Below are 15,645 nucleotides of genomic sequence, written 5' to 3'. Positions count from 1 at the left end.
GCAGTGAGAGACACCGAAGGTTTTGTTGTCTTCCCTTTTAGGGTTAAATCTAAACAACCTTACTCCAACAGATGGACCCTTTTAGAAGCAAGAAAGAGATAAGGTAAAAATGGGATACTTGGCGTCACAGCGAAGACGAGATATATCTTCAAATGCAGAGAATTAAAGACAGATCTTCCTACACATGGCATTTTGTGCAGTTCATTTAGATACTGCCTATTAAGGCCGAATGACTAGGATTTTCAAGAACAGTGTTGACCAAAGTGATTTTCCTGTAAAAAAAAAGGGCATCATTTATTTGTTTATTTAGTTCCATGAGAAAAAAGTGAAACCAGAAATGTTTGACTTTTAGCAGAATGAGGAAAGTACGTTGGAGCTTTTACATCGTCTTTTGTTAAGTATTTAACAATTGCAGACTCAGTTTGTGGTCCTGGCCACCAAATTTGTTACAATTGCTAGTTGCTCAGCCATGTCTGAACAAGGTTGAAGATCTCCTCACGGGCTTTGTCCAGCTCTGGTGGATCTCCAGGTGAGGGCGAGTACATGTCGGCACAATGAGCGGTCCCTGCAGGTAAAGATGAGGCTTAGCAACTTCTACAGAATAACAGGTCCAATGCAGGTCTACATAACCGCGAACCAAAATTATAGATCTTTCCCGCGCAGTTGAGGTCGTGACGTCAGAATGTCCTCAGTTCTTGGCAGGAAGGTAAATACCTAGTCCTAATGTTGCAGTAGCACTCAGGCCATTCTGAACAGTGAAGTGGTCAGTGACAATAATTTATTTTTGTTTTTGGCATATTTATCACTATAGATTTAAATTTTAAATCAGATGTTCTGAGCGACAATAAAAACGCAAAGAGGTTGTGCCGCATACGGATGTTTTTCAAATGTCGAAGAAGCGTAAGGAAACACCCGAAAAACCAACAAACTTTAAAAAAAGACGGGTTCATCTCTTCTGGCAACAGGTTCCTGCTGATTACGAAAAAGTTGTCTAAATTTCGCGGAAATTCGTGAGAGAATTTCTGTTTATGAAAAAAAAACTAGATCAACCAGTTCCAAAATCGTTTGGTTGAAGGCTTGATGAAGGCGAAAGTACAACAACAATATCACTTACATCGTAAGTAGTAACTGTTTATATGTAAAAAATGAAGAGCAAACATTCCAGGCCTTGAGGCTGGTCTTTGAGTATATGAACAAGTTTGTCAACAAGCATTAGGGATGACATTAGCAAGCTAAAGAGAAAAAAATGTCAGTTTTATTTAGAAGCTATAGATATTTTTCTGTGTAGCCCTTCGTGTGACCTGTTTCAAAGCATTTAAAGGGGAAAACGAAGTAGATAAGACTCAACTGATAGGCATAAATTTGAATATTTTCTTTTTTTTTCTGCTAAAGCGAAAACTATCTCTTTAGTTGATTTATGAGATTAAAGAAGACTAGGAGGAATTTTACTTAGAATTTTCAGGAAACTCTCTCTCTCTCTCTCTCTCTCTCTCTCTCTCTCTCTCTCTCTAAGGGAAGAGAGCTTTTATAGCAATCTGAAAACTTATTCCGATAACGATAAAAACCCGGTACTTCTCTGTTTTGCTGGTCTTTTAATCATTTAATTTTTATAAGATATCTGTAACACGTCCGTTATACCCCGATAAGGAGAATCAAGCAGCGTTAGGTCTGGTCAGTACAACGATAAGCGAGCGAGACCGATTCATGAGACTAGTGGCGGACAGGGTCTAAAAATTGCGGTTTCCAGTTGACAAAAGGGGACCCACTCCAACCCTCAGGCACAATATATAGATACAATATTATATATATAATGTATGTATATATATATATATATATATATATATATATATATATATATATATATATATATATATATATATATATATAATATATATATATATATATATATATATATATATATATATATTTATATATATATAATTTTACATTTAGAAGGGAATTTGTTCAGTAATGAAATTTTCCATGGTCTCATGTGTAAGGGGCCATTGTGGGCAAGCTGGCAACCTGGCCAGTCCGTCACTGCATGAGACTAGCGTACTAATCCCAAAGGCATGACCTTTCACAAGGAGTATGTCTAATACAATAACCTGACTGTCAACCTCTTTGAAGTGCGTATTGGACTTTCCTGACTGACCGTTTAAAGATGAGAAAAGAATGCGTTCTTACCATTGATGTATATGGCACGCGCCTCACTGCTTAGGTCTGAGAGAATGCTGACGGCGTGCCAAGGGTCGATGGAACCGTTGGGAAACACAACGCGAGTCACTTCTGGACGGAGGCCTCCGTATATCGCGTTCGTCCTGGCCACGCCCTCGTACAACACCTCCCTCGTGAAGCTGTTGACGACACAGGATACATATTATATCTCGGAAGCAGTCTTCCTTTTGTGTATTGGGTGTGGCCCCTGTGATAAACTGTTTAAGCTGTAGAAAATGCTACGATATAATTGTTACTGGATTCAGAGTTCTACTTATTTTATTTCAATGAAATGATTTCCAGATGAAATCATTGCCTTGATTTTGTTTTTGTTATGGAAATATCTATAGTTGTCAAAACTCTAATGAATGACGTTTCACTTGGTTGACGTCGTGAAAAATTTGAGTTCAGTTAATTACGTTCTAGGGAGATAATTTTTTCTGTTACTTTTTCAGCATACATAACACTTTATTTTTGCAATGTACAATTAAAATGAGATTTTCCTTTGTTATAATAGTTGATGTTATTTATTGACATTTATTAGCAATGCTTGATAATGTTTCATAAAAGGTGCCTTTACCAAAGCAAACTAAGGGAAAGATGCACGATTGAAACTGTAAGTCGTGCATTACAATTAACAGAAATTTAGCTTTGGACGGATGACCAGCATATATTGTTTAGGAATGAGTGGAAAAACCCAATAATGAGAGCTCATTGCAAAGCTATGTAAAAAGGATCATTGTTTCAGTAATTTTCTTTCAATATATATATATATATATATATATATATATATATATATAAATTATATATATATATATATATATTTATATATATATATATATATATATATATATATATATATATATATATATATATATATATATATATATGTATATGTAATACATATATATATATGTATATATATACATACATATATATATATATATATATATATATATATATATATATATATATATATATATATATATATGTATATAAATATATACTATATATATATATATATATATATATATATATATATATATATATGATATATGTATGTATGTATGTATGTTTATTATATCTGATATCAGGTTTTATGAAAGAAACAAGAGAATCAAGGACAGTAATGTCCCATTAAAGTTCCTAAAGCCTCAAGTAGAGACTGAAAGACAATTAAGAGAAAAACTAAAAACAGTTGAAAGTCGTTGGATTGGCTCTCAACAAGATGTATTATAAAAAATGGGAGATATTAAGATTACTGCCAATTAATCTCTATATCTTGAATAATGACTGTCTTTACGATGCGTACCTTAGTGCCCTCTGAGGGATTTGGGGTTTTACACTCAAGAAAATATTTCACTTCTGATCTTACTTCGTCCCATAGATATCCTGGCACATCTCGATGAAAAAGTCCAGGGGAAACTGGTGAGCAAACGGCTGTTCATCAGAGTCGGAGCTTTGGTACCAACCGAACTCCGTGCAGGTTTGGTAGACCCAGGCGCGACCTTGTGTGAAGAAATGCAGTCAGCGGAGTTGAGGACAGATGGAAAGGACACTTGGTAGATAAATAATAGTAATAAATGCATAGGAGGTAACAGACACCTTATTCCATCAAGTTACGGATGATCAAACAATAACATTACTGAACTGATTCCTAGTGTTCAAACAGCCTTAAATTAAGTTTTTCTTCATTTCATAGATATTACTTCAATGCACACAAGTCACATTACCCTTCGTGGTATCAAGAACATCACTCCAGACCATAAATAAATGTAAATATCAGTTTATATACTTTTCAAAGAACAGTTGTAAATAGGCAGATGAAGAGGATTTCGTTACCGGAATGAAGCGAGACTCACCTCCATCCAGGTTTTCCTCCCATTTGGTTTTCTGCATCGCCTCCACCATCATGTCGTACCGGTGTTCCAAACAAGACTCCCCGAACAAGTCAAGGAGTACAGTGTTGACCTCTTGGTATCTGTGAAACAGAAATTTACAGAACTCTTGTAAAGCATGTTATTGAATATTAACAATGTGCTGTCAGTTTGGGGCATCAAGATCAACCTTGATAATGTTTTTATCTAAGTTCAAATTGGGTACTTCCATTATAGTTATGCTTTGCTCTAAATGCAACTTTTGTTTTGGATCTGTAAAAAAAAAATTCATTATAAATGCCATTGATTTGAAAATTAAATTGCTACCTTCAACATGCACAGGCTTTCTTCTATGTTTCGTATTATTCATCTTTGCAACAGAATCTTTCACTACGACAGTTTAAAATTCTTCAACGGAAAACTATGTGAGCTGCAATGCAGTATACATTTAAGGATGAAATCAGAGTTAGATTATTTACCATATAAGAATTCTAGACAAACAAGATGGCTTTCGCACTCGTTCAAAAGCAATTTGTACACTAATGACATCAAAATGTTAGTAAAATTTGTTTTTATGACGAACTTAGACGAAGGATTACTGAAGATATTTCTATTGCGCCAAATGAGCATTCTACACGACAGAAGATGACTAAGAGGACATTATTAATCCAGGTGAAACGATGCAGAAATGAACAGTAGTTTTACCTGTCCAGAGGGTCGCCTAAGGACTCGTCTTGCATGACGGCACAAACGGAGTCTATGTTCACAGATCCCACTTCGTTGTTGTACTGGACGACGTAAGCGAAGTTATCAGCCAACGTCTCGAAGAAAAGTGACACGTCGTCTGGGATGGAAGCATCCAGCGGGGAACATAGTCTATGGAGATAACATTTGGAATATCTAAGAACTTCTCCAGGCTGGAAGTTGCTACATTTCTTTAATCCAGTCATAAAAGAGGAAAAATGTCTGGGTAGAATTTATGATTGACGCTGATGAATTAAACTTTTGGTTAGTGTTTAATGAATTTTCTGTGAATCACATCTTGCATTTTTCCCCTTAATATTATGATTAATAACAATTTGTCGTTCTTAATTCTTATATGGTCACTTCAGCATGGATATGATTTATTTGACCTTATCTCCTCTCGTCAGGATTCAATCAGAGACTATAATTAGTAATCTAGTATTGAAATAAAAGTTTGAAATGTTCTTTGTCTCTCTCTCCAAAAATTTTTTTTTTATTAAAGTAATACATAGATAATAATTGTAATATGAAAGTAATGACTGGAAATTAAACTACGCTAAATTCTCAGGGTAGGACAAGAGCCTTTGGGAAAATATATTAAAGTAAACTATACCGAAGTGATTTATCTATTCAACATGTGTTGTAATTTGTGTTTCTGCAAAGTTTGTAATGATAAATAATCTATCAAACAATTCGCGTGCTAATCTATATAAATTTCGCGTTGATGATCAGTTCATAAACAGATGTATATCTTGATTGCATCTGATTGACAATTAGTACGATGATTAGAGTAAGTTACTCGAATTGGTTGTTGATTAATGAGTAAACTGATCAGTATGAGTCTCTGTGAATTGATTGGTGTTTTATCAGGCTGTATATAAATTATATTTATTTATATTTAATTGTCTGCCGATGACGAATTTCCGATTACATTCATTTCTTTGATTAACCGACTGATACAGTTGCCTGTGTTTAATTGAATTGTCCCTTGTTAGCCGGGTATTGAGTTAATTTTGAATTTAGGAATGGAATGGAATATCTAATTTTGGCAGAAAGCCAAGCACTGGGACCTATGAGGTAATTTACCGCCGAAAGGAAAACTGAGAGCAGAAAAAAAGTATACCCTAGTTTAACCAAACCACTGAGCTGATTAACAGCTCTCCTAGAGAGGGCTGGCCCAAAAGGAAGACTTATTTTACGGGTCATTAATTTCCAGTGACTCAACCACTCAAATGTTATTCATTTAAATTCCCGGTTAATTAGTCATTAATGAAAACGTAGATGAACTTGTTGGCTTTATCATTGCATGAATTACAAAGCTAATAGAAAATTCCTGGGTTAATTATCGATGAAAAATTCAAATGAAACAATTAAATTAGTCAGAGGTTGATGGAAAGTAAGACTAGGTACAAGCAAGAGCTAATTGATCGATAAAGGTATCAGTGGCGATTCAAAAAAGAGTTTAAAACCCCTAGAGAGGAAAAGGGATGCCGTCAAAGACTCTTCATACAATGCCTGCAGTGCACCGTATGAAGAGCACTGACGGCACTACCTCTCTACGGGGTTTTAAACTTAGGCTTTTTTGAATCGCCACTGATACTTTATCGATGAATTAGCTTTCGTTGCTTGTACCTGAGTCATTCTTTGGTGATCAACCTAATGACTAATTTAGAAGCGACTTCATTTAAATTTTTCATCGATAATTAACCCATGAATTAAATCTATTTTAGCTTTGCTAGATTCAAGCAATAATAATGAGCCAACAAGTTCATCTACGTTTTCATTCATGACTAATTAAACGGGAATCATTAAATGAATGCATTTGAGTGTTGAGTCACTGGAATCGTTAGTTAATGACCAGCCTAGAAATTTATTTGAATTTTAGTAACCTGGAATACCCACAGATAATAAAAAGTTAACTAATTTTAACCTGAGAGAGAGCACTTAACGTCTGTCTGGTAATCAGTGTCTGAATCCATTTATATTCGGGTGTACCTGAATCTCTCGCTGAGAGCGCCCCACCCAACGGGGTCTGCGAGCTGTTTCTCCATTTCCGCATTCGCTTCTTTTATGGCGACGTTGCAGTCCTCGCTCGCTGTTGCCAGTGAATTTCTGACCACCTCCATGTACTCTGCTCGCACCAAAAAGGGTTTGAGAGAACTGTTAGTTAGGATTTGGTATTTTTCTGTATAACATCTGTCATTTTGGACCTGTCTTTGCTAGGGTTATTTTTTGTTTGTGGAGAAGGTTGGGCTAAAGCAGGTGCAGTGCTACATAAGAACAATCCTCCTGACAGTACTGCTCAAGGAATATGTATTCCTTATGGACCCCTGAATCTTTCTCTAAGAGCGTTGTGGATGATGAAAAATGATGGTGAATATACCATTATGGTTCTTATAAAAGGCAATGAACTCTGATATCCTCCTGACAAAATGAGTTTGATAAAAATCCTGTGGTTTTTCGCGCCCTGATTTTACCTTGCCCTAAGACATACCTGACTTAAAAAAAAAAAAAAACTGGAAAGTACTCAGTCCATTTAGACCAGTGGTTCTAAACCTGGGAGGGGGGGGGGGGCAGCAATTTCCAGGGAGGCGCGAGACCTAGGGAAAAATAAAAACTTCTCTATTTATGTTCGTTATTCTCTTAAGAAGAGTGAGGAACTAATGTTCAGAAGTTTATGAAAAATGCAAACGTATCGCCTTATAACGTTAGTTTCTTATAGTCTACTTCTCTAGTTAGACTCGGAATTACCAAGTTTTGTAATTATATACCTCCTTCTCTGTCCCTCGAAACCCCTTCTCTTTTTTTTTTTTTTTTTTTTTGCCATTTTCATTTACATCTGGGAAGGAATTTTACTCATAGATGCAAGAGGGTCGTGGAGGGAAGGACCACCTCTTAGAAGGGGCGTGGTAATAAACAGGTTAAGAACCACTGATTTAGACCTATGTGTGGTGAGCTCTACCCAGACAAGTGTGGCAGACACTGACGAACGGACAGAGAGGGAGGGAAAAATTATTCCCTTTCCAACCGACTTTCTCGGTTAGGGACTGATAATGACTAAGAGTACACTGATAAGGAGTCTATATTATAAATATCAATAAAGAATTGAGTTTCCTTCGAAAGTCAGATTACCAAATGGAGTTTATTTCTGATAACTGAGAGCCATTGTTTTTTCACATGCCTCAAGTATGAAGATTTGATTTTTCCTATGGAATCCTTAGAGTTAAAATGTAAATATTTTAAAATCAAAGTGTTTTGATTTTAAAGCTTTAGAACCACATGATATTTAATCTAAAGAAATACTTATCGCCAAACTTGATTAAATGTACAGGAGCTTAGTCTGTGAATTCTCGAAACATAAGAATCGTCATCCTTGAAATACTGTCAACAACGACGTTTGCTTACCTCTGAAATCCACTTTGGCTATCATGGGCGCGCTTGTGGCAACTGCTCCATGAGCCAGATGGGGATATTTGAGACGAGTACCAGGCGGCCAGGGACCCAGAGTAAGAACCTCCAAAGACAATCCACTTGTTATTTTGCAGTCCCAACTCTTCTTGCATTGCTACGGTGAACGTTGCAAGGTCAGCCAGAGCCTGCTCGCTGCTCAGATAAGCTAGATTGTCTGAGGACATATCTCTGTAGAACAGGACGTCTCATAACTTTTACATTTCTATTCAGAGAAATTTGTCGTCCCTAGTTTTGGTAAAGCGTCGAGTATGCCTTTTTTTTTTTAGTTTTTTCCGTTATCTGCATCGTTGGTGATTTTATCATTGACTTCCTGTCTCAGCTAAGCAACAAGAACGTCTCTCTCACCATGTATCCTGAATGGTGAGAGAAATAGACTTGATACTCTGCTGAACCAAGAAGACAATGATAATATCACCGTCGATGCAGATAACTAAAATAATTGAAAAAATGCGTATTCGACACTTTGCCAAAAAAGGGACGATGTTTCCTTTTTCAATATATCAATATGAAAAGCATGTCTTTGATTATTCGTCTGAAGCCCATTCTCTTGCATCACTTAGCTTTTTCCATGTCCTAAACTATTTCCTGAAACTATTACTAATATTATTATTATTCAGAAGATGAACCCAATTCATATGGAACAAGCTCTTAAGGGCCACTGACTTGAAATTCAAGCTTACAAAGAATATGGTGTTCATTCGAAAGAAGTAACAGAGGGCCAAGGGGAAATACAGAAAGAGGAGATCTTAGAAAAACAGATAGATCAACAAATTAATATCTCTTTTCATTTTAATCCCAACTTACTCTGTAGGGTGGCTGTCCCCGTAATACCGATGCTCGACTTGGAAGAGAGCCGCGTTCAGCTGCTTTGCGTTGTCGTACCAAGACCCGGAGTACATCCAGCCAAGAGAGGCGGGACCCTCGCCTCCAATCATCAGGAAAACAGGCCCTCCTTCCACGTAGAACTCGAAGTTGGTGTAGTATTTCTACAAAACCGGAAAAAATTCAGAGAATTACTTTTTTTGTTCTATTCTAATTGCATACTGGAATCATTATGCGTGCTCAAACAAACATATACACACCAATACGTAAGTAGTCACACTTTCACATGCACAAAAGCGCACAGACATAATTTATATATATACAGTATATCATATATATAGTATATACTGTTTATATATATGTATAGTATATATACAGTATATACTGTATATATTTATATATATGTTTTATATATATATAAATATATATATATATATATATATATATATATATATATATATATATATATATATATATATATATACACTGTATATATAAAGGTATTTCCCTCACATAGACAAGGCTCCAGGAAAAAAAATAAATCGACACTCAGTAACGGAATTGATAAATTAATGGTCAAGAAGTGAGAAACTCTTAGCATTAATTGCTCATCTGCATTACTGTTATTATTATTATTATTATTATTATTATTATTATTATTATTATTATTATTATTATTATTATTATTATTATTATTATATTACAAAAACTATAAAGACCTTAAACTTGTAAAATAAGCTTTCAGGAATAGAATGTTCATATGTGAAAAAAGAATAAAATATTTTAATCAAAGAAGAATAAAGGAGATGAAATTCTAATATATATATATATATATATATATATATATATATATATATATATATATATATATATATATATATATATATATGTATATATATGCACATACATATATAAGTATATACTCCTTTATCGATTGATTTATATATTTCAATCTGGACTTAATTATATAAAATTAGATCTCTCTTTTTGTTATTTGGTGTTATTTACACTGAACTTCACTGTATTTTTTCATATTTACCAAGTCTATATACATACATATATATGTATATTTATATGTATATATATAGATATTTATAGATATTTATATATATATATATATATATATATATATATTTATATCTGTATATATATACATATACATATATATATATATATATATATATATATATATATATATATATATATATATATATATATATATATATATATATATAAAGTATATAGACTCAATAAATATAAAAAATGCAGTGAAGCTCAGTAAATAAATAACACCTTAATAACAAAAGAGAAATCTGATTTTATATAATTAATACCAGATTGAAATAAATAAATCAATCAATAAAGAAGTATTTAGAAAATCACAGTCTGTAGGTATATACTCTTTAGCCTCGGAACTTAGGCCTAAAGTGACATTAGGCCATGGTAAAAAGGGTTATGGTAAAGCATAAGTTTGGAGAATATTCTTTACGTGGTCACTATCAAGCATTTAGGAACTAACTTAAAACTCCTGAGATAATACAGTAACCACAAATGACAGCGCATGTACATCATTCAATTCTGGCGCCAGTGGCCCTGGTATCAGCGCAATTTCCGGTATCCTTTCTCTTAATGGTTCTGAAATGTTTGGTTCTACTTTTTTTTTTCCAAAAAATATTTTTACTTTTCTTAATTTATTTAGAAATCTCAGTATATACAGCAGTCATTTCCAGCTTGGTCCATTTGATTCCGTAAATTATATATATAAAAAAATGACAACATTTGGCCTTTCAGAGAATGAAGAATAATTCGTTGTATCATCTTTTCACCATTTTTCTGACACTTTCAGTCAGCAAAGAAAAGAGTTATTTTACGTCCAATTTTCTTGACTACCTGTGAAGGTCTACGACCGAAATTTCGTTTACATTTAAGAAGGGACTCTGAAATCTACATCAACTCACCTGCGACCAAGTCCTAGTATCGGTGGGATTAAAGTGATCCACATGTTGCGTAAACCACTGATCTCCAGGTGGAATGATTCCTTCAGGTACTGGCGGAGGAGGGAGAAATCCATTCCTGCTTCTTCCGTTTCTGAATCTAGGTTTGAGGGAAGACGCCCTGGGCGTTATGATCCCCAGCAGGAGAACCGTAACTGCAGCCAGGCATAGCTTCATTGTTGGCTTACGGTAGCCTACGGCTTAGACTCCAAGACCTTAGAGCTACGACAGATTTTCATAGACTGAAGGCGGCTTTGAATCCCTTCGAACAACTTTTTATCATAGAGGCGTTGACGTTTTTTCTTATTGTTTTACTGAACGTGGGAACAAAGACTGCTCTGAAACTGATAAGGAAATTGTTTTCGTGGTTGCAGGAATAATAATGTGAAGATGTTTACCTACCATGGCTACTGATGCACTGGATATTGGATATTAATAAACAGTAGCCTGTTTAAAAAAAAAATGAAAACTTCACGTAGCTCATTCTTTAAGTGATAAGTTAATATATGAATATATATATATATATATATATATATATATATATATATATATATATATATATATATATATATATATATATGTGTGTGTGTGTGTGTGTGTATTTATTATATATAAAAATATATATATACATATATATATATATTTGTATACACACACACATATACATATATATATATATATATATATATATATATATATATATATATATATATATATATATATATATATACTATATATATATACACACACATCGCCCTCCATTCTTTCCTCATGGCCTAACTATCAGTAACCATTTTGTCCATCATTGCACTCTTCTAACCCCTTTACCACTTCTACGCATCTCTGCATTCCTCAACCTTTCAATTCTTCCTAACCACCTATACTAAACAAAAGGTTCAACTCAACAGCTTCGCCCATTTTTCATTCATTTTCATTCAACAGCCACACTTTAATTCTTTAAAGGAGAACTGGCTCATCAGTCTTTTCAAACATAGTACTAATCTTTGGTTCCACAGTAACCCTTTTTAATCCCTTTTCATACTTAACTACACCCACATGTTCCTCGTCTGCTTTTTCCCTTCGCTTTCTTAACCCTTGCCCATTTTTCATAACTTTTCTCCTCATATACTCTTCTCACCTCCTTATCAAACTTAGTTATCTTCATTAATTTTACGGCCACATTTCCACTTCATTCTCTCCAACTTGAACTCATATCTATTTTGGCTACTGTGTCTAACAAATAATAAGATATACTTCCAGCCACACTCCTCCCTTCATTACATCAGTTAACTCTTTCTTTCCGTATTTGTACAAAAGCAATTCAATAAATCCTTTTCATCATTGTTTTCTCTTTCCCTAGAACACTTCAGAAACCGTTACTTCCAACAACGAAGCCTCTTTGCAAATACATTTTTACAAGGTTCTCCATTCTCACTTATTCTGGGAACCCCATACCTCTCTCTCTCTCTCTCTCTCTCTCTCTCTCTCTCTCTCTCTCTCTCTCTCTTTCTTGCGAGTGTATGTGTGTGTGTGTGTGTGTGCATCATATGCTTTCTTCGATAGGCATTTTCTTGTGAAAGCAACGCCTTTATGTACCTGATTTTTTTCTTTCACCTCCCAGACACTGCTTCTTGAAATGGGGAACTGTCCAAATCAGTACCTGCAGAAACAAAAATAGAGGGTTTCAGATAATGAAGGCCTCTGAGTTTTCAGTTAAAAATTGATAAGAGGAAGGCTTATGAGTAGACTCGTCGAAGAAAGGAATGCATTCTACTTAAGGTAAGAGAAAAAACATTAAAAAAAAAATTCTGGTCGAAACAAGGAGAGCGATCGTATCGAAGCGAAACGCTGAATTTCAGTGACTTACATAGGTACCTACAAATACTTATAAACTGTAGTTTCAATATTCAGTTATTCGGAACACTTATCCGACCAAATTTACTAATATTTTTAATTCAAAATGTCTAGTGTGGTTTCATTTATTTCTATTTGATAACTACAATTTCGCAGTTTTGTTCAGAACTGATCAATAGGAAGAACCAATTACTGGTCTCATCAGCACTTTACTACGATGAAAATTATTTTTCTCCTGAGTTAAAACATTTGACACTTTCTTTTTAAAAGATGATAAATGTGACAATTTCTCCTTCACTTCTTCTCTCAAATAGTACTCAGATAGCAGATTAAGTAAGCATAAGGTTTTGAACGTCAGACAGAGAATTACAAAGCCGCTACACACCATCAACTGACATGTTTCCCAGAATCTGAAGTGGACTGAGATCTCGAACATGTGTAAAAGTGCTTGGACTTCTGAAAACCGAACAAAGGCTCGATTACACTGTAAAATCACCACAAAGTTCGGAATTTCCAACTTATGTTCCCTCTGTCGTCTCTGGGAAGTACTGATAAAATGTACAAGAAAACTAAGCACAGACTTGCAATGTGAAGTCCGTTTTAACAAACTACAAAACAGTTTCGAATAAGATTAGTGATTTCCGGTTTGTTCGCCATTTATTATGAGGACTATCATAACAGGGAACTGCTAAGGTATCATGTCATATCCAAGACACAGTTAAGACTGAGACGGGAAGGATAAAGGTCGTTAACTGTAGTTAGCGGGTTTTATTTAACTTCAAACAACCCTCAAACGAAGCGTCCAAAGAAACAGGTGTATGTCATCTTTATCTTCATCTAAGTCAATATTTGGAAGGTCTTCTTTCGGCCGTGTTATCTCTTTTCATGCTCTTCGATCTTAGTTTTAGTTTCTTAGAATAGCTTTTTCTTCTAGGCACATCTCTTTAAAAAAATATGTCTTTAATTCCTATTTGCATTTTTGCAAGCTTTCGTCCCTTTTTAGTTCCGATGATACCTTATGGAATAGTTTGGGTGCCGTTTTTTTTATAAGTATGCCAATTGCATTACAATTTTTTTTTTTTGCAAGAAGAGTAAGCTTCCAATAATTGATTGTTGCACGGCCAGAATTATTGGAACTTATAACATTTAGTCCATTGGCTGAAGGGATCCTTGTGTGAATAAAGTTTCTGAGGACTTCGCTGTTTATATTGCCACAGTGGATAGTAATAGAAAAGGAACATGTAAGGTAAACATTTGCTAACCGGTAATAACCCGGGAAGTGGGGTCCTATGTCAAACTCTTTACAACTTAATACCTCCTAAATTTAGGGAAACATAAATTATCTTAACTTTGATTGTATAAACCACAGAAAAAGAAATGGAGGCGGAAATATTTGCATTATAGGGAACAGAAATCAAAAAATCTCGAAACTTTTGGTGTAAGTAAGAATTTATATAATGAAGAATTCCTTGCATATGTGGACAAAGTTTCATATTTCTCAATCATGGAAAACTTAAAAAAAAAATATATATAGAATCTACTAGTCACTGTTTGCCAGATACGTTCGTAATTGTAATAACCACAATGCCATCTTAACTTTTGAAATTCTACACACTTTCTGGATAAGCTTGTCACTACAAAGCCTTAGATCCAAATGCAAGACTATGAAGTAATTTTGATGTCCATCGCAGGATTTGAACCAGCATCCTGAGTATCAGAACGAGGTCAAGTTGCCGACCTGACCACAAGAAGGATGTTACTCAAGAATAGACGTAACATCCACCATTTTGTGCTAAAATTCAGGGTAGAGTATTACTTGCAAAATAGTTCAAACACAAAATGCTGATTTTTATAGCTTAACAATCATAATAATTGTGCAAGATAATTTTTAAAAAAAAATTAGCAATTTAAAGGGGAATTTTCAAGTGTTTCTTTTATCAAGAGTTTTAACCCACAGTGCTTTGCAGGTAGGTAAATGCAGGACAAAAAAAAACAGGTTAATCGAATTCCAAAATTTCAAGTAAGCATGCAGAAATATTTTTAGATGTCATGCAAATTGCGTGTGAATTTTTTTCCTGGTCCTCACTTTCGGCAAGTCAAGAGCATATTTTAACACAATGCTTCTAAAAGTCTGCAAGTTTACTTTACGTTTTGAACTTTCGCTTTTGTCATGGAGATTCACAGGATATAGTGACACTAATATGGATCTAAGTAGGGCGCATTTCATTTTATCATTCTGTTAACAATGGTATTTGCTAAACTTTATAGAGGGATGAATAAATTTGTTTTTATTTAGCATTTCCCAACGTTTTGTGAGAGAGAGAGAGAGAGAGAGAGAGAGAGTGTAATTGTCGTTAGTGAGTGCTTCGGTTGTTGGAAGAGGGATGAGGTCGTTAGTTTGTTTACGGCGCTGTCTGTCTGTGGAATATATGTGAGGATTTTTCGGGTTTTGAAGGAGTCTTGAGTCAGAGCTAGTGCTGGTCTGTCGTTTGGTCCTGGACAGTTTTTTTGTGTGCTTTTTGAGAGTTGTTGGTTTTTCCTTGTTAGTGTGCTGTTCTTGTTGCTGTATGTTCGTGAGTCGTGTGTTTTTCTGTTTTGGTCGGGTTTATGTTGTTTTGTGTGCTGTGTTGGCGACCGTGGACGCCTTACTCCATCTTCCAGCAACC

The 15,645-nt window shown here is 34.6% G+C and overlaps 1 protein-coding gene across 1 annotated transcript; it reads right to left on the bottom strand.

Moving 5' to 3' along the window:
• Positions 1 to 289: 289 nt before the first annotated feature.
• LOC136835044 (putative serine protease K12H4.7) lies at positions 290 to 11,383 on the bottom strand. The gene is given in 10 exon segments (XM_067098165.1): positions 290 to 565; positions 2,188 to 2,357; positions 3,593 to 3,725; positions 4,080 to 4,198; positions 4,800 to 4,970; positions 6,834 to 6,969; positions 8,244 to 8,319; positions 8,321 to 8,477; positions 9,114 to 9,295; positions 11,090 to 11,383. Coding segments are annotated over 10 exon segments (1,467 nt in total). The 5' UTR covers positions 11,303 to 11,383; the 3' UTR covers positions 290 to 455.
• Positions 11,384 to 15,645: the final 4,262 nt, after the last annotated feature.

Source organism: Macrobrachium rosenbergii, chromosome 54, assembly GCF_040412425.1.
Source record: "Macrobrachium rosenbergii isolate ZJJX-2024 chromosome 54, ASM4041242v1, whole genome shotgun sequence".
NCBI classification, from domain to species: Eukaryota; Metazoa; Arthropoda; class Malacostraca; order Decapoda; family Palaemonidae; genus Macrobrachium; species Macrobrachium rosenbergii.
The sequence above is the reverse complement of the archived record's forward strand: the minus strand, read 5'-3'. Positions and strand labels throughout refer to the sequence as shown.